This window comes from Oncorhynchus mykiss, chromosome 5 (assembly GCF_013265735.2).
Source record: "Oncorhynchus mykiss isolate Arlee chromosome 5, USDA_OmykA_1.1, whole genome shotgun sequence".
NCBI classification, from domain to species: domain Eukaryota; kingdom Metazoa; phylum Chordata; class Actinopteri; order Salmoniformes; family Salmonidae; genus Oncorhynchus; species Oncorhynchus mykiss.
The window spans coordinates 84,158,060-84,177,058 of record NC_048569.1 but is presented as its reverse complement, the minus strand read 5'-3'; the positions used below and the strand labels follow the sequence as shown (position 1 = coordinate 84,177,058).

General features: G+C 39.1%; 1 protein-coding gene across 1 annotated transcript; it reads left to right on the top strand.

Moving 5' to 3' along the window:
* The first annotated feature begins 3,405 nt into the window (after window positions 1–3,405).
* LOC110524694 (uridine-cytidine kinase 2-A) lies at window positions 3,406–18,922 on the top strand. The gene is made up of 7 exons (XM_021604553.2): window positions 3,406–3,571; window positions 11,612–11,771; window positions 15,022–15,118; window positions 15,199–15,341; window positions 15,641–15,738; window positions 15,908–15,956; window positions 16,412–18,922. Exons 1-7 carry the CDS (start codon window positions 3,473–3,475, stop codon window positions 16,546–16,548), a joined length of 783 nt encoding a protein of 260 aa, XP_021460228.1. The 5' UTR covers window positions 3,406–3,472; the 3' UTR covers window positions 16,549–18,922.
* The last annotated feature ends 77 nt before the right edge of the window (window positions 18,923–18,999 follow it).

Below are 18,999 nucleotides of genomic sequence, written 5' to 3'. Positions count from 1 at the left end.
CGTTTTTAAAAAAAAAATCCCATCATCAATCTACACACAACACCCGATAATGACAACGCAAAAACAGGTTTTAGAAATGTTTGCAAATGTATAATTTAAAAAAACTGAAATATTATATTTACATAAGTATTCTGACCCTTTACTCAGTACTTTTGTGAAGCACCTTTGGCAGTGATTACAGCCTCGAGTTTTCTTGGGTATGATGATACAAGCTTGAACACCTTTATTAACATAGTTCCTCCCATTCTTCTCTACAGATCCTCTCAAGCTCTGTCAGGTTGGATGGGTAGCGTCGCTGCACAGTTATTTTCAGGTCTCTCCAGAGATGTTAGATTGGGATCAAGTCCTGGCTCTGGCTGGCCCACTCAAGGACATTGAGACTTGTCCCGAAGCCACTCCTGTGTTGTCTTGGCTGTTTTGCTTAGGGTTGTTGTCTTGTTGGAAGGTGAACCTTCGCCCCCAGTCTGAGGTCCTGAGTGCTCTGGAGCAGGTTTTCATCAAGGATCCCATTACTTGCTCCGTTCATCTTTCCCTCAATCCTGATCAGTCTCCCAGTCCCATAGGGATGGTGCCAAGTTTCCTCCACATGTGACGCTTGGCATTCAGGCCAAAGAATCAATCTTGTTTTTCATGGTCTGGGAGTACTTTATGTGCTTTTTGGCAAACTCCAAGCGGGCTGTTATGTGCTTTTTACTGAAGAGTGGCTTCCGTCTAGCCACTCTACCATAAAGGCCTGATTGGTGGAGTGCTGCAGAGATGCTTGTCCTTCTGGAAGGTTATCCCTTCTCCCAGGAACTCTGGAGCTCTGTCAGAGTGACCATCGGGTTCTTGGTAACCTCCCTGACCAAGGTCCTTCTCCATCGATTGCTCAGTTTGGCCTAAGCGTCCAGCTCTAGGAAGAGTCTTGGTGGATCCAAACTGTTTCAATTTAAGAAGGATGGAGGCCACTGTGTTCTTGGGACCTTCAATGCTGCAGAAATGTTTTCGTACCCTTCCTCAAATCTGTGCCTCGACACAATCTTTTCTCAAAGCTCTACAGACAATTCCTTCAACCTCATGTCTTGATTTTTGCTCTGACATGCATTGTCAACTGTGGGTCCTGATATAGACAGATGTGTGTTTTTCCAAATCATGTCCAATCAATTGAATTTATCATAGGTGTACTCCAATTAAGTTGTAGAAATGTCAAGGTTGATCAATGGAAACAGGATGCACCTGAGCTCAATTTCGAGTCTCATAGCAAAGGGTCTGAATACTTATGTAAATAAGGTATTTTATTTTATTTTTATGTTTAATATATTTGCAAAAAGTTAAAAAAAAAAAAAAAAAACGGTTTTTGCTTTGTTATTATGGGCTACTGTGTGTAGATTGATGAGGAATTGTTTTTATTTAATCAATTTTAGAATAAGGCTGTAACGTAACAAAATGTGGAAAAAGTCAAGCGGTCTGAATACCTTCCGAATGCACTGTATATGTTGAAGAGGGTAGGGCTCAAACTGCATCCCTCTCTCACCCCACAGCCCTGTGGAAAGAAATGTGTTTTTTTGCCAATTTTAACAGCACACTTGTTTTTTGTGTACATGGATTTTATAATGTATGTTTTTCCCCCAACACCGCTTTCCATCAATTTTTATAGCTGACCCTCATGACAAATTGAATAAAACGCTTTTTTGAAATAAACAAAGCATGAGAAGACATCACCTTTGATTTGGTTTGTTTGTTTGTCAGTTAGGGTATGCAGGGTGAATACGTGGTCTGTTGTATGTTAATTTGGTAAAAAGCCAATTTGACATTTGCTCAGTACATTGTTTTCACTGAGGAAATGTACAAGTCTGCTGTTAATGATAATGCATAGTATTTCCCCAAGGTTGCTGTTGATGCATATCCCATGGTAGTCATTGGGGACAAATTTGTCTCCACTTTTTTGGATTGGGGTGATCAGTCTTTGGTTCCAAATATTGGGGAAAACGCCAGAGCTGAGGATGATGTTAAAGAGTTTAAGTATAGCCAATTGGAATTTGTGGTCTGTATATTTTATAATTTAATTTAGGATACCATCAACGCCACAGGCCTTTTTGGGTTGGAGGGTTTTTATTTTGTCCTGTAGTTCATTCAATGTAATTGGAGAATCGAGTGGGTTCTGGTAATCTTTAAAAGTTGATTTGAAGATTTGTATTTGATCATGTATATGTTTTTGCTGTTTGTTCTTTGTTATAGAGACAAACATATTGGAGAAGTGCTTTGGGGCAGCAGGTAGCCTAGTGGTTAGAGCATTGGTCCAGTAACCGAAAGGTTTATGGATTGAATCCCCGAGCTGACAAAGCAAAAATATGTTGTTCTGGACAAGTCAGTTAACCCGGTAGGCCGTCATTGTAAATCAGAAATTGTTCTTAACTGACTTGCCTAGTTAAATAAAATAATTATCCATACATCTCTGTTTTGGAGAGATAACACTTCCTGTTGTTGTTTGTTTTAGTGTGTTCCAAGTGGTTAGATTATATGGATTCTTCAATTACATTGAGCTGATTTCTGACGTGCTGTCGCTTCATTTCCCCGTAGTGTATTTCTGTATTGTTTTAGTGATTCACCATAGTTTTTGTTTTTGGTTGGATACGTTTCTCAATTTATTTCTTAGGTTTTTGCATTCTTCATCAAACCATTTGTCAATGTTGTTAATTTTCTTAGGTTGTCTGCTTGAATTGTTTAGATTTGATAGGGAAGCTGAGAGGTCAAATATACTGTTTAGGTTTTCTACTGCCAAGTTTACACCTTCACTGTTACAGTGAAATGTTTTGTCCAGAAATTTGTCTAAAAGGGATTGAATTTGTTGTTGCCCAATTGTTTGTTTTTGTAGGTTTCCACACTACTTTCCTTACAACTATAGCATTTCTAAATAGTATTCAGTTCCTTTGGCTTTGATGCCTTTTGGATGAGTATTGCTTTTTTCAAGTAGACTGTGATTTTGCTGTGATCTGATGGGGGTGTCAGTGGACTGACTGAACGCTCAGAGAGAGACTGGGTTGAGGTCAGTGATGAAGTAGTACTAATGCCAAGGGATGACCTATAGGTGTACCTATGGTAGGAGTCCCCTCGAAGCCTACCTTTGACTATGTACATACCCAGCATGCGAGAGAGCTGCAGGAGTTGTGACCCGTTTTTGTTGGTTATGTTGTCGCAGTTGTCTCTAGGGGGAGGGATTCTCTCTCTCACACACACACACTACAACTATTGTAAATGTGTCTTAGCTGACAATCAAATGTAGCGATAGGCCTATCTGATACATAGAGTTCTGATAATTTCAAAAACATGTAAAACCTTATGTAAACGCTCTGCATTTCAAGCAGGCTACAAAAAACTGGATTGAAATCCACGCACACTCAGAGCATCAAAGCAAATGCACAACTGAAAAAAGGGAGGAGCGCAGTCGAGGGGCAAAACCGTCTCCGTGCGTCAGTATGCGTTTATAGCAAGCATGGCAGGCGACAGCGAGACAAGACTGGACAGTCAAGTCGAAAACGTTACACGGCAACCTTTCCTCATCGGGGTAGCAGGAGGGACTGCCAGCGGCAAGGTTGGCATTAAGATTGTCTATGAATTAGAAATGTCCTGTTTTTCTAGCCTGTAAACAGTGACATGGAATTGTCAACGTGGTTGAAATATGAGAACGCACTGACCGCGTGGTTCATGATAGACCAATGAATGAATGTCACATTTGTTCCTTCAAAGCTAGTTTGTTCTCTAATAATTTCAGGAAAAACATTAGTTGGTTAAGATGATAGGTATAGGCCACTGTTTGGCAAGAATTTATCCCACTGTCCTAATAGCCCTATCAAATAGTGTACAAATAATTAAACATTTCCACAAACCTCCTTGATACGTGGATTTCACGATTAATCTATTCTGACTAGGAATATTTAAATTCAGAAAGGGTATTAATGACAACCCAGACAGAAAATCAATACTTTGCTAAACAAAGATGGCCCATTTTTATACTGTCTTTTCGGATATATTATTTTTACATATCATGTCAATGTAGGCTGTACAATATTCTATAGCTAATCGGCCTATCTAAAATAGAGCCCAGCCTTACAGCACCTTTTGTTGGGAGGCATGTCACAGCTGTCTGGCTAATGCTGCTGGTCATTCCATCCGATGGAATCTTGGATGGCTGTCATTCTCGCTCTATAATGTAGAAAGAAAGAAATCCAAGTAGCAACAATTTATCTGCTATGTTTCTAAGAACTCTTTACTCGCTCGGAGACAGTGACCATCGTGTGGGTGGGGAAATCTAACGGATATCTTAACAGTTTACGTGAGCGATCGAAGGACAAAGCCGGTGTCTTCTCCCGACAAATATCTTGGCGGTGACATTAACATACAATGCGTTACGAACTAATTGTTTGTTATTCATAAGAGCCATACAGTTATCCAACCAAGTGTTATTGTTTATTGACTGCGTCAACAAGACCAACTGATTGTGCCTGGCGATCAGTAAAAACACTGCATATTCGCCATAATACACATTACTGTGCCACTGACCCCATTCTAGTGTAACAGCAAATAATGTATATGAACACTAGATTTCAGTTGCTATGTATTGGCCAATGAGAGGTTTTGAAGCCTCCGGTCTGCCATATTGGTATTCCTCAGAAGACTCAGTCCTCCATAGATTAGTCATAATAATAGTCATAATAATCATAACATAGTGGTCAAACAGGGAAATGGTTCCAATTGTTTTTCCGCCATTCATTTTTCTTAGCCCTTATTTTAAGTGTTTCTAAAATCCCCTATGTTTCATGTAGACTTACCCTGGCGTGACGTTTTGATAAACATGTAAATATCTTACGAACAAGGTGATGAATTTTATCAATATATTATCAATCGGCTCCCGAGTGGCGCAGTAGTCTAATGCAATGCATCCCAGTGCTAGATGTGTCACTACAGACACCCTGGTTCGAATCCAAGCGGTATTACAACCGGCTGTGATTGGGAGTCCCATAGGGCGGAGCACAATTGGCCTGGCGTCGTCAGGGGTAAATAAATAATAAATCCCCAACAAATTAAATGCTAATTAGCTGCTAATGTGGCTATCATAAAGAACTACAAATGTCATGATGATCTGAATGAGCCTGCCGAATAGAGGCAAATGTAAGAATCTCTGGATTAACTATCTAATGTTAGCTAAATGTAGTAATGAATAAATTGGCTACATTTAAATAGAAAATTCTGTGAACTGTCTTGTGAAAGTTTTAAACTGACACAATAGTTGTTAGCAAAGATGTCAGCTAGAGGTGAGGTGCAGGAATTTGTAGTCTTTGATGCTGTTTAGCATTTTCGAATCAGAGTAAATAGAGCCGAATATATTGATAAAAGTCACCTTGTCCCGAAAGAGATTTACATGGTTATCAAAATGTCACTCCAGAGTAAGCCTACAAAGAACACATCCCTTATGTTAAGTGTTTCTAAAATCCCCTATGGGGAAAAACAATTAGAACCATTTCCCTGTTTGACCTCAAATTGAAATATTGTAGAATACCATCAATTCCTATAGAGCCCCATAGCGGAGGTGTCACAATACCAATAAAACCTATAGTTGAAAAAGGGAAATGGTTTTGTTATAGTGGGGACAGTTACATTAGCAGGCCTACTCTCTAAAAAAAACTACTTTAAGGAAAATGTGTATATATATATTCTTATTTTTTAGTCCTATGTTTAGCTGACATAATTTAAGGTATATGCATTAAAGTGACTGCAATTGAATAAATGTGGCAAAACTAATGTAGACATTAATAAATGCATTTTATAGCTTTCAAAATCTTTTTTACAATGGTGGGGGAATAGTAAAATGGGGATGCAGTGACTTCAAAACAGCGCCCCCTGTCAGTCATCTAGTATATTCTATATATAATAAAGGCTCGGCCTACATCAGCCAGCTGCTTCTTTTCCAATGTAGGCTACTGTTAGTCATGGTTCAATAAATATATATATTTTTTTCCCGAATTCAACCATGCCAAAGTCATACTATGATTTATGAAGTGATAAAGTGATATCTGTATTATCTAGCCCACTGTGTTTTGTCTTAGTCTAGAAAATATTCACAATTGTCTGTCTGGTTAGGTAAACTGTTATGACCTTTCAGATGCATCGAGGCTTGTTTACATTAACCAATTTTTAGGAGATCTTTTTTAGGTAACCTTATTTTGACTGAAACAACAGAGTCATTTGGCAGGTGTTCAGAAATGTTGTTAACCCCCCCGGCCCCTCTGAAGGAAGTTAATGTTACGTCTTGTGTTCTGTTTTTCCACTGTCTCCCTGAGAGAAGATAAAACCCTATGCCTGCTCCCTAACAAAGTGGAGTGGGGGTAGGAAGGCAATGAAACGTGGATTTAAAAAAGCAAAATATCACTTTTTTTATATGAAAGCGGTTCCACATGTTCACGTGACACAAGTTGTCAGGAAAATATCTTCCATAATATTATATTCCATAATATTCTTAATATAAAATATGTGTGTTGACTGTGATTGAATAGGTGTTTCTTGTCTGTTTTAATGAACAAAATAACAAACAAATTATCATTATTTGGATGGGACAGCCATGGCTGCACAGACCCGTAATGCCTAATTAAACTCAAAATATACTTTTCTGTTCTTTTGAAATATTTTATTAGTCTTGTAATGTTTCTTAGGATCTGCTTAAACACATTTATAATGGAATCATTTTGATGGTGTATATTCAATGGATTTATTCAAATAAACGCCCAACCACATCTGCACACCACTACTACCACTCGTCACCAGCATGCTGGCATGTCCACGGGAGGTATAAAAGGCATATCAGGCAAGAATGTGTTTAAAATGGGCCTGTTTGTAAGGGGGTCATGCACACATTGTCCCATTTACTAATTGCCTACTAATTGGTTGATGTCACTGGAAACACTGATCTTCCTCCATATATTTACTACTAAACAGAAATGTGCCATTTTTACATATGTTGATGTTGGGGTGGTGCTGGAGATGATTAATATGAAGTAGAACATTTTTGAAATGTCCCTTTAAGGCGGCCCTGACCCTAATTGAGTCTGAGACACACCAGAGAAGACAACAGGATGTCAGTCAGTCAATAGCAAGGCACTATTCGTAGACCACTGAACCTATACGTGCCACCAGTCAACTGTTATGATAATCTAACTGCTTACTTCAGGCTTACCAGAGATAAAAAAAAACCCAGAGATAACTGGCAACAGACAATAGGCCTAGGTCAACCTGCATAAGGGAAAATGCATGTATTGCAGCGAAGGGGAAAATGCATGCTAGCCATCAGTGAAGAATACAAAAGTGCCTCCTTGGAAAGAGCTCTGACAGGGTAAAGATATTTTCAAGAAGATAAAGCAGAATAAATATGTCTGAGTCAATACAAGTTTATAAATTATTCTACATTCAGAGGGAATAGTTCAAGGATGTAAAAGAAGAAGGGATATCACAAGATGGCTGTGCAATAATACCTTCTTTGATGGGACTATACTTGGCCTTCTTTGTGTGTTTAATCCACACTGAGCATTCCTCTCATCTCTGAGCTCTACTCCCTGGCTGCCAGCTGAAATGCTTGTCACCAGTCCTGGTCACACTCTCATCCATTTAACTAATAATTTGCAGCCTGGGCCCTACAGACTTCATGGACACACACACACACACACACACTGGCACGCAGACAGCCATACACACATACACAATTCCTAAACTGCAACTGTAAAGTTTGTCAGAATAAGAAAAAACACTGTCTGATGAACAGGTGGCTCTACTGGTAGTTTAGTCTCTTCTGTTTGTTGTGGGGTATGATACCAAGAAATATTACATGCAAAGGAATGTCAGGTGGACCACAATTCATGTTCCAGAACAGCATAGAGGATGTTATTTTATTTCACCTTTATTTAACCAGGTAGGCTAGTTGAGAACAAGAAGTCATTTACAACTGCGACCTGGTCAAGATAAAGCAAAGTAGTTTGACACATACAACAACACAGAGTTACACATGGAATAAACAAACATACAGTAGAAAAAGTCTATATACAGTGAGTGCAAATGAGGTAGGATAAGGGAGGTAAGGCAATAAATACTTATTTTCCACCATAATTTGCAAATAAATTCATAACTCCTACATTGTAATTTTCTGGATTTTTTTTCTTCTCATTTTGTCTGTCATAGTTGAAGTGTACCTATGATGAAAATTACAGGCCTCTCTCATCTTTTTAAGTGGGAGAACTTGCACAATTGGTGGCTGACTAAATACTTTTTTGCCTCCACTGTATATGGGGCTTTGGTGACAAAACGGATGGCACTGTGATAGACTGCATCCAATTTGTTGAGTGGAGTGTTGGAGGCCATTTTTTAAATGACATCGCCAAAGTCGAGGATTGGTAGGATGGTCAGTTTTACGAGGGTATGTTTGGCAGCATGAGTTAAGGATGCTTTGAGGCGAAATAGGAAGCCGACTATAGATGTAATTTTGGATTGGAGATTCTTAGTGTGAGTCTGGAAGGAGAGTTTACAGTCTAACCAGACACCTAGAATATGTGGACAACTACAAATACCTAAGTCAGAACCGTCCAGAGTAGTGATGCTGGGCGGGAGGGCAGTTGCAGGCAGCGTTCGGTTGAATGGCATGCATTTAGTTTTACTTGCATTTAAGAACAGTTGGAGGCCACGGAAGGAGAGTTGTATGGCATTGAAGCTCGTCTGGAGGTTAGTTGACACAGTGTCCAAAGAAGGGCCAGAAGTATACCGAATAGTGTTGTCTGCGTAGAGGTGGATCAGAGAGTCACCCGCAGCAAGAGCGACATCATTGATGTATCCAGAGAAGAGAGTTGGCCTGAGAATTGAACCCTGTGGCACCCCCATAGAGACTGCCAGAGGTCCGGACAACAGGCCCTCCTATTTGACACACTGAACTCTATCTGAGAAGTAGTTAGTGAACCAGGCGAGGCAATCATTTGAGAAACCAAGGCTTTTGTCTGCCGATAAGAATGTGGTGATTGACAGAGTTGAAAGGCTTGGCCAGGTCGATGAAGACGGCTGCTGGGTATTGTCTCTTATCGATGACGGTTATGATATCGTTTAGAACCTTGAGCGTGGCTGAGGTGCACCCATGACTAGCTCTGAAACCAGATTGCATAGTGGAGAAGGTATGGTGGAATTCGAAATGGTCGGTTATCTGTTTGTTAACTTGGCTTTCGAAGACCTTAGGAAAGCAGGGTAAAATAGATATAGGTCTGTAGCAGTTTGGGTCTAGAGTGTCTCCCCCTTTGAAGAGGTTGATGACTGTGGCAGCTTTCTAATCTTTGGGAATCTCAGACGATACAAAAGAGAGGTTAAACAGGCTAGTAATAGGGGTGGCAACAGTTTCGGCAGATAATTTTAGAAAGAGAGGGTCCAGATTTTCTAGCCCGGCTGATTTGTAGGGGTCCAGATTTTGCAGCTCTTTCAGAACATCAACTATCTGGATTTGGGTAAAGGAGAAATGGGGAGGCTTGGGCAAGTTGCTGTGGGGTTTGCAGGGCTGTTGATCGGGTAGGGGTTGCTAAGTGGAAAGCATGGCCAGCCGTAGAATTCTCAATTATAGTGGATTTATCGGTGGTGACAGTGTTTCCTAGCCTCAGTGCAGTGGGCAGCTGGGAGAAGGTGCTCTTATTCTCCATGGACTTTACAGTGTCCCAGAACATTTTGGAGTTTGTGCTACAGGATGAACATTTCTGCTTGAAAAAGCTAGCCTTAGCTTTCCTAACTGCCTGTGCATATTGGTTCCTAACTTCCCTGAAAAGTTGCATATCACGGGGGCTATTCGATTTTAATGCAGAACGCCACAGGATGATTTTGTGCTGGTCAAGGGCAGACAGGTCTGAAGGGAACCAAGGGCTATATCTGTTCCTGGTTCTCCATAGAATGGGAGAATGGGGCATGCTTATTTAAGATGGTGAGGAAGGCACTTTTAAAGAATAATCAGGCATCCTCTACTGACAGGATGAGGTCAATATCCTTCCAGGATACCCGGACCAGGTTGATTAGAAAGGCCTGCTCGCTGAAGTGTTTTAGGGAGAGTTTGACAGTGATTAGGGGTGGTCGTTTGATCGCAGACCCATTACGGATGCAGGCAATGAGGCAGTGATCACTGAGATCTTGGTTGAAGACAGCAGAGGTGTATTTGGAGGGCAAGTTGGTTAGGATGTTATCTATGAGGGTGCCCGTGTTTACGGATTTGGGGTTGTGCCTGGTGGGTTCATTGATAGTTTGTGTGAGATTTAGGGCATCTATCTTAGATTGTAGGATGGCCGGGGTGGTAAGCATGTCCCAGTTTAGGTCACCTAGCAGCACAAGCTCTGAAGATAGATGAGGGGCAATCAATTCACACATGGTGTTCAGGGCACACCTGGGGGCAGAGGGTGGTCTATAGCAAGCGGAAACTGTGAGAGACTTCTTTCTGGGAAGGTGGACTTTTAAAAGTAGACGCTCAAATTGTTTGGGTACAGATCTGGATAGTAAGACCGAACTCTACAGGCTATCTCTGCAGTAGATTTCAACACCGACCCCTTTGGCAGTTCTATCTTGTCGGAAGATGTTGTAGTTAGGGATTTAAATTTCAGAGTTTTTGGTGGTCTTCCTAAGCCAGGATTCAGACACGGCTCGGACATCCGGGTTGGCAGTGTATGCTAAAGCAGTGAATAAAACCAACTTAGGGAGGAGGCTTCTAATGTTAACATGCATGAAACCAAGGCTTTTACGGTTACAGAAGTCAGCAAATGAGAGCACTTGGGGAGTAGGAGTGGAGCTAGGCACTGCGGGGCCTATATTAACCCCTACATAACCAGAGGAGGAGTAGGATAAGGGTACGGTTAAAGGATAACAGAACTGGTCATCTAGTACGTTCGGAACAGAGAGTAAAAGTAGCAGGTTTCTAAGCACGATAGAATAGGTTCAAGGCATAATGTACAGACAAAGTTATGGTAGGATGTGAGTACATTGGAAGTAAACCTAGGCATTGAGTAATGATGAGCAAGAGATTGTCTCTAGAGACGTTTAAACCAGTTGATGTCACCGCATATGTGGGATGTGAAACTAAATGGTTGGTTAAGGCATATTGAGCAGGGCTAGAGGCTCTACATGTGAAAGGATTAAATAATTTCTTATCTGCATTTTTTCTCTGCACAAATTTTCTACATTTATCTATAGGAAATTACTGCAAAGCAAATGCATGCTAATGTCTGGTTTTACTACAAAGCAAATACATGTTAATGTCTGGTTTGGACTTCATGTGTTAAAATGTATGTTACGGTCTTAACCGTGCATATTGTAGTCAGCTGAAAATCAGGAAAGGTGACCACACGTTGAGCTATTGTGCATAGTTGCAAATGTGTCTTCTAATATACTGCATCCACCTCTGTCATAGTCTGGTATATCAACGTATGTTTTATGACACATTCATATTTTTGACATGCTTTTATCTCCAAATCCCAATGAACACATCACAACTTACTTCAGATCACAACCAGACAGACTGTTAATAACTTGATATCCTCTCTATTTCTTCTCCTCCCCCTCATCCTCCTCTTCCCCCGGCCAGAGTTCTGTCTGCGGTAAGATCATGGAGCTGCTTGGCCAGAACAAGATTGACCATCACCAGCGCCAGGTGGCCATTCTCAGCCAAGACAGCTTCTACAGGGTCCTTACTCCGGACCAGAAGGCCAAGGCACTGAAGGGACAGTTCAACTTCGACCACCCAGGTGTTTAGCTCATCTATTTATGTATCTATACATCTGGATACATTGCTAAATAGTTACTAAATAGTTAGTTGCTAAATAGTTACTAAATAGTCAGTTGCTAAATAGTTACTAAATAGTCCGTTGCTAAATAGTTACTAAATAGTCAGTTGCTAAATAGTTACTAAATAGTCAGTTGCTAAATAGTCAGTTACTAAATAGTCAGTTGCTAAATAGTCAGTTGCTAAATAGTCAGTTGCTAAATAGTCAGTTGCTAAATAGTCAGTTGCTAAATAGTCAGTTGCTAAATAGTTACTAAATAGTCAGTTGCTAAATAGTTACTAAATAGTCAGTTGCTAAATAGTTACTAAATAGTCACTAAATAGTCAGTTGCTAAATAGTTGCTAAATAGTTACTAAATAGTTGCTAAATAGTTACTAAATAGTTACTAAATAGTCAGTTGCTAAATAGTTACTAAATAGTCAGTTGCTAAATAGTCAGTTGCTAAATAGTCAGTTGCTAAATAGTTACTAAATAGTCAGTTGCTAAATAGTTGCTAAATAGTCAGTTGCTAAATAGTCAGTTGCTAAATAGTTACTAAATAGTCAGTTGCTAAATAGTTACTAAATAGTCAGTTGCTAAATAGTCAGTTGCTAAATAGTTGCTAAATAGTCAGTTGCTAAATAGTCAGTTGCTAAATAGTTGCTAAATAGTTACTAAATAGTAAGTTGCTAAATAGTTACTAAATAGTCAGTTGCTAAATAGTTGCTAAATAGTCAGTTGCTAAATAGTTGCTAAATAGTCAGTTGCTAAATAGTTACTAAATAGTCAGTTGCTAAATAGTTACTAAATAGTCAGTTGCTAAATAGTTACTAAATAGTCAGTTGCTAAATAGTCAGTTGCTAAATAGTTGCTAAATAGTCAGTTGCTAAATAGTTACTAAATAGTCAGTTGCTAAATAGTTACTAAATAGTCAGTTGCTAAATAGTTACTAAATAGTCAGTTACTAAATAGTCAGTTGCTAAATAGTTGCTAAATAGTTACTAAATAGTCAGTTGCTAAATAGTTGCTAAATAGTTGCTAAATAGTTTCTAAATAGTTACTAAATAGTCAGTTGCTAAAAAGTTACTAAATAGTTACTAAATAGTTAGTTGCTAAATAGTTACTAAATAGTCAGTTACTAAATAGTCAGTTGCTAAATAGTCAGTTGCTAAATAGTCAGTTGCTAAATAGTCAGTTGCTAAATAGTTACTAAATAGTCAGTTGCTAAATAGTTGCTAAATGGTCAGTTGCTAAATGGTCAGTTGCTAAATGGTCAGTTGCTAAATAGTCAGTTGCTAAATAGTTACTAAATAGTCAGTTACTAAATAGTTGCTAAATAGTTACTAAATAGTCAGTTGCTAAATAGTTACTAAATAGTCAGTTGCTAAATAGTTACTAAATAGTCAGTTGCTAAATAGTTACTAAATAGTCAGTTGCTAAATAGTTACTAAATAGTCAGTTGCTAAATAGTCAGTTGCTAAATAGTTACTAAATTGTCAGTTGCTATATAGTTACTAAATAGTCAGTTGCTAAATAGTTACTAAATAGTCAGTTGCTAAATAGTTACTAAATAGTCAGTTGCTAAATAGTCAGTTGCTAAATAGTTACTAAATAGTCCGTTGCTAAATAGTTGCTAAATAGTTACTAAATAGTCAGTTGCTATATAGTTACTAAATAGTCAGTTGCTAAATAGTTACTAAATAGTCAGTTGCTAAATAGTTACTAAATAGTCGGTTGCTAAATAGTTACTAAATAGTCGGTTGCTAAATAGTTACTAAATAGTCAGTTACTAAATAGTTACTAAATAGTCAGTTACTAAATAGTTACTAAATAGTCAGTTGCTAAATAGTTACTAAATAGTCAGTTGCTAAATAGTTACTAAATAGTCAGTTGCTAAATAGTTACTAAATAGTCAGTTGCTAAATAATTACTAAATAGTCAGTTACTAAATAGTCAGTTACTAAATAGTTACTAAATAGTCAGTTGCTAAATAGTTACTAAATAGTCAGTTACTAAATAGTCAGTTACTAAATAGTTACTAAATAGTCAGTTGCTAAATAGTTACTAAATAGTCAGTTACTAAATAGTTACTAAATAGTCAGTTACTAAATAGTTACTAAATAGTCAGTTGCTAAATAGTTACTAAATAGTCAGTTACTAAATAGTCAGTTGCTAAATAGTTACTAAATAGTCAGTTACTAAATAGTCAGTTACTAAATAGTTACTAAATAGTCAGTTACTAAATAGTTACTAAATAGTCAGTTACTAAATAGTTACCCTATATTACCCCAGTAAAAAGTTTAGACACACCTGCTCATTCCAGGGTTTTTCTTTATTTTTTACTATTTTCTATGCTGTAGAATAATAGTAAAGACATAAAAACTATGAAATAACACATATTGAATCATGTAGTAACCAAGAAAGTGTTAAACAAATCAAAATATATTTGAGATTCTTCAAAGTAGCCACCCTTGAAAGCTAAGCGCAAAACCCTTGAATGTGTCCAAACTTTTGACTGGTACTGTATCTGTTGGTTTCCAGTGTAAAAGATGACTCCACTCTCACTTCCCCTTGCTCTTCTCTCATTGAAAACAAATGGTTGCATGATTTTGTTTCTACTCAAATGAGTTTCATAATGTGGAATACTTCTGTTTGGCTTTCCCCTCCAGTTCTTAGAAGTAGAATGATCAGAATTCCAGGGGAGAACAAAAGTTTCTGAATGTCCTGCCTTGAGTCCCCTGATGGCCAGCGATAGACTGCTGTGTTGAAAGTCTGTCTCAGAGTAGATACTCAGCCATCTGTCTCAGACAGTGTGGTAGATACTGTATGGGCCCTGGCCCTGGTCAAAAGTAGTGCACTAAATAGGGAATAGTTTGCTTTTTTGGACACAACCTATGTCTTAGTCATTGCAGTCTGGCTTTGTGTTTGGCTGGCTGTCATATCTTAGTCAGTCTTGGCTGACTGACTGGTTGGCTGACTGACTGACTGGCTGTGTGTGATATATCTTAGCCAGTCTGGGCTGGCTGGCTAGCTCTGATTCTGGCATATATTGTAAGGGTTGGCTGGCCAGCATGCATCTGCCAGCCATATCAGCATGTATTCTATCCCACATGTCATCTCTTTGTGGGGATAGATCTAGATCCTATGGTCTGGCACGGTGGCACCAGCAGACATGGAGACACAGACACACCATGGTTCTGAGTTCCTTTGTCCTCTCTCTTCCTCTTCTCAGATGCATTTGACAACGAGCTCATCGTGAAAACATTGTGGGACATCTTGGAGGGCAAAACAGTGCAAATCCCAGTGTATGACTTTGTCACCCATTCCAGGTTAGTGGTCCACACACACACACACACACACACACACACACCTCATACACATTGTCCTCTCCCCGGTGGGTGTGTATCAGGAAGGAGGAGGTGGTAATGGTGTACCCAGCAGACGTGGTGCTGTTCGAGGGCATCTTGATGTTCTACTCTCAGGAGATCAGGGACCTGTTCCAGATGAAGCTGTTTGTGGACACAGACGCAGACACACGGCTCTCACGCAGAGGTAAAACGATAGACATATATTTCCCATTTCATTGGGTGAAATGCATCAAACATGTGAATTTATACTTGTGAATTGTTAAGACAGCAGTGGGCTTCCAATATCGGGCCTGGAGGACATGAATGATTTTGATTTATTACAATCTCCATTAGCTGACGCCAATGGCGACAGCTAGTCTTACTGGGGTCCGACATATATTGAAAAGACATTACAGACAAAAGATGTAGACGCCTACTAGCTTCTTAAGAATCCCGGAAAAATCATACTGACAGCTCCACTCCTGTTCTGTGTTCCCTCCCCAGTGCTCAGAGACATCGGCGAGCGAGGTAGGGATCTGGAGCAGGTGCTAACGCAATACATCACCTTTGTTAAGCCTGCCTTTGAGGAGTTCTGTCTGCCAGTGAGTACCTAGCTATGATACTGCCACAACAAATATTTGAACAACCTTGGATCAATCTATTTGTGTCATTGTTAGTTGCACGGATGGACCTCCTCTTGAAAGGTATTGAACCCCCTTGCCCTGGTTCAGATCATATTACTAATCATATTTATTTCTTCACCATCTGTAGACCAAGAAGTGCGCTGATGTGATCATTCCCAGAGGAGCAGATAATCTTGGTGAGTTGTTGACTTGTTTCTCAAGATGGCTGCCTTATGTAAGCAAGAAAGTATGCTGGTATGTGACAAACTGACTCATTATTGGAACACTGCTCCCCATAGTCTGTTATTTACGTTGGGAATCAGTGCAGTCTCTTACCCTGCGATAGTAAACTTACTAAAGGCTGATGTGACTGTAAGTGATGGCTCTTCTGTTCTGAGATAGATGGTGTGACATGCTATGGAAATCAGACTAGATTGACTGTTGTCCTGGGAATGTTTGACTGTCTCTGTTTTGGAATGGCACGGTCAACTGTAGATTTCTCACTTATTTGCAGGCCTTATTAGTGAAATTGTGATGCTTTTCAATTCTGGAACTTGTTCTGCTTTCATTTTATCTGGATAAGAGAGGAATGGAAAACCTTAAGAGATTATCCTTCAATGCCCTCTGAATGCTTTCTTCCCTCTCCTTACAGTTGCCATAAACCTTATAGTTCAGCACATCCAGGACATTCTGAACGGTGGTCTGACCAAACGCCTGAACAGCAGCCTTAATGGTTACGGTACTCCCCGTAAACGGCAGGTGTCTGAGTCTAGCAGTCGGCCCCACTGACTGCACCGTCCCTCTCTCAGCGCCAGGGATCGATGGTAGAGGAGAGGAGGGCTCACCTGTACATACCTACCTACTGCCTGTCCGCAACACTGTATTTAAAAACCAGAATGATTTATTTCTCTAGCAAGAAGCTGCAAGACCTTCATTTGATATCGTTTTTTTTGTACTGGAGGATGACATTTTTGAAAAGGGAGGAAGAGGATTAGCTGTTTGTTTTGGAACTGTTTCAGGTCAAAGGTGCAGCAGTTATTTTATTTATTTATCTATTTTTATTATTTCTTCTGGATTAAATTTGAGTTTACAGATGTGAATAAATAAGGAGGAAGATGGTTCATCTGGGTTGAGCTTGAGACGTTGGTGTGCGTTCAGTGGTCAGTGCATTTTTGATTGGTCATGTCTGTCTTTACTGTTGTTGTATTGGAATGGAAGGGAGGACGCGTGACAGATTTGATATGTTAGAGGGAACTATCTCACACACACACACCATTATTTTGGAAACTATCCAAGAACCAAGATGCAAAACTAAATACAGGACATGTGCCTGCCATACATAGTACTGAGCCTGCTCTATGTATAGATGGAGATCTTTTCACTTGTCAAGGTACTGTAGTCCCTCGTTACACATTCTGACGCACCATAGAGAGACTCCGTATGAGGTGAAGTGTTAGTAACTGCTACAAGCATGCTCTTATTGAGTTAAAGGGAACATTTTCTCAGGCCCTACACAGATTATCTGCCTTTGCTGACCAATCCAGTGGGTCAATGCAACTTCGTTGTCTCAATCTAAAAAGAATACTGAAATACTTGACTTTACAAATCAAAATGGTGTTCGTAGTTTGTACATAATGTATTTCTTATTATTTACTCTATTGATGTTGCTCGTTTTCAGTAATTTGAGTTTCACAGTATTTGCTTGTTACCATTCATCTTGAACAAACAACCTGAATTTGAGAACATCAAAACTGAGACTGTCTTTTTCGTCAATCAATCTTTACCTCGGCCAGTTTTGTGTATGGGGACTGACAACCCCACCCAAAAAATGAAGTGTTCTGTACTTGTGCCCATGGCCCCTCTTTTAAAGCCCTAGACAGGGGAGTTTGTAAAGCCCCCATGTCTATTGAATTCTTTGTGGTTCCAACTCAACTTTTTTTCATTAATAAAAGCTAATGCTCTTGAAGGATGAGATCACTGCAACTGCCTCTTTTTGAACAGCTAACATTTGATAGCAATGTTTAGGCCAAGGCTATATATACTGTAGGTTGTTCTGAATTGCAGGTTAATTTGAGATCAATTTTCACTTAAATAGGACATGATCTCCATCTTATTTTCTACGTTAGTAACAATTCACCCTTCAAGCATTAGTACCTTTCATTGCTCTTTACTGCTGCTATTAAACAGTGTAGTTCATCAATGTAAAACTCCTGTTTTTTGTTTTTTTTCTATTCTTATTTTCTATAATTTTGCATGAATTTAACATGTACCCAGAACATTTTCCTTTGGTATTAAACTCTCCGTTAATTAATTTAGTTTTATTCTCATTCAATTGCTCCATCGTGTTTGTTTATTCACATTAAATAAAAAATATACTGCAATATTTCCAGACTGATTAGAAGGGTGAGATTAGGGTCTTATGAACACTCCCTCACTGACTGACATGCTATTAGTGTTCTACTCAAGGTTGTACTGCATTGCATAGGGTAGCCTAAAATCACAATAGATTGTTTTGCTTTCAGAAATATATGGGTACTAAACTCCTGACTGCTGTGCTATGTTTCCTACCTCTTTATGATACCTGTATGCAAAGTGTATACTGTAGTTTTGTTTACATTTCGAGGGCCAATGATGGGCATGTCACAATGTTGAGACAGCCACCCACATGAGTGTCGTCCGCAGTCCATCCGTGCATCATCATACCCTTTGTTTATTGGCTTCGGATTGATCGATTATTGAAATGAGAAATGGTTTCTAAAGTAATGTATGAGCATACAATCGGACTTCTGCAATTGCCGTACATAAAGGCATGAATGTTGACTCCATGATTAGGCTATCTACTTTGTGAGATGTAGAACTAGAGAGTGAATTGATCGTTAGAATGTCAGCTCAGGAAGTTGAGAGATTTTGAACATGAATATAACCATGAACACTAGCAATACCATGCCTGTCTAAAATGTAGAGGAAATGCCCTAACTTGAATTCAATGTACATGACCTTTCATTTCAAAGGCCTTCAAAATGCCAGTCAAGCAATGCCTATCATAGGCAGCCATCTAGCAAACATTCAGTAACAACTGCATTCCTTTGCAAAAAATGTAATATGGTCCAAAGGCTGTTGATGTGGATTATCTGTATTTCAGTCATTAAAATGTTGCTTTGTGTATAATTGTATAAATTTAGCTTCAATGTTGGTGATGAAATCTGCTATACATAAAACACATTTTGTCTGGCAATTCAA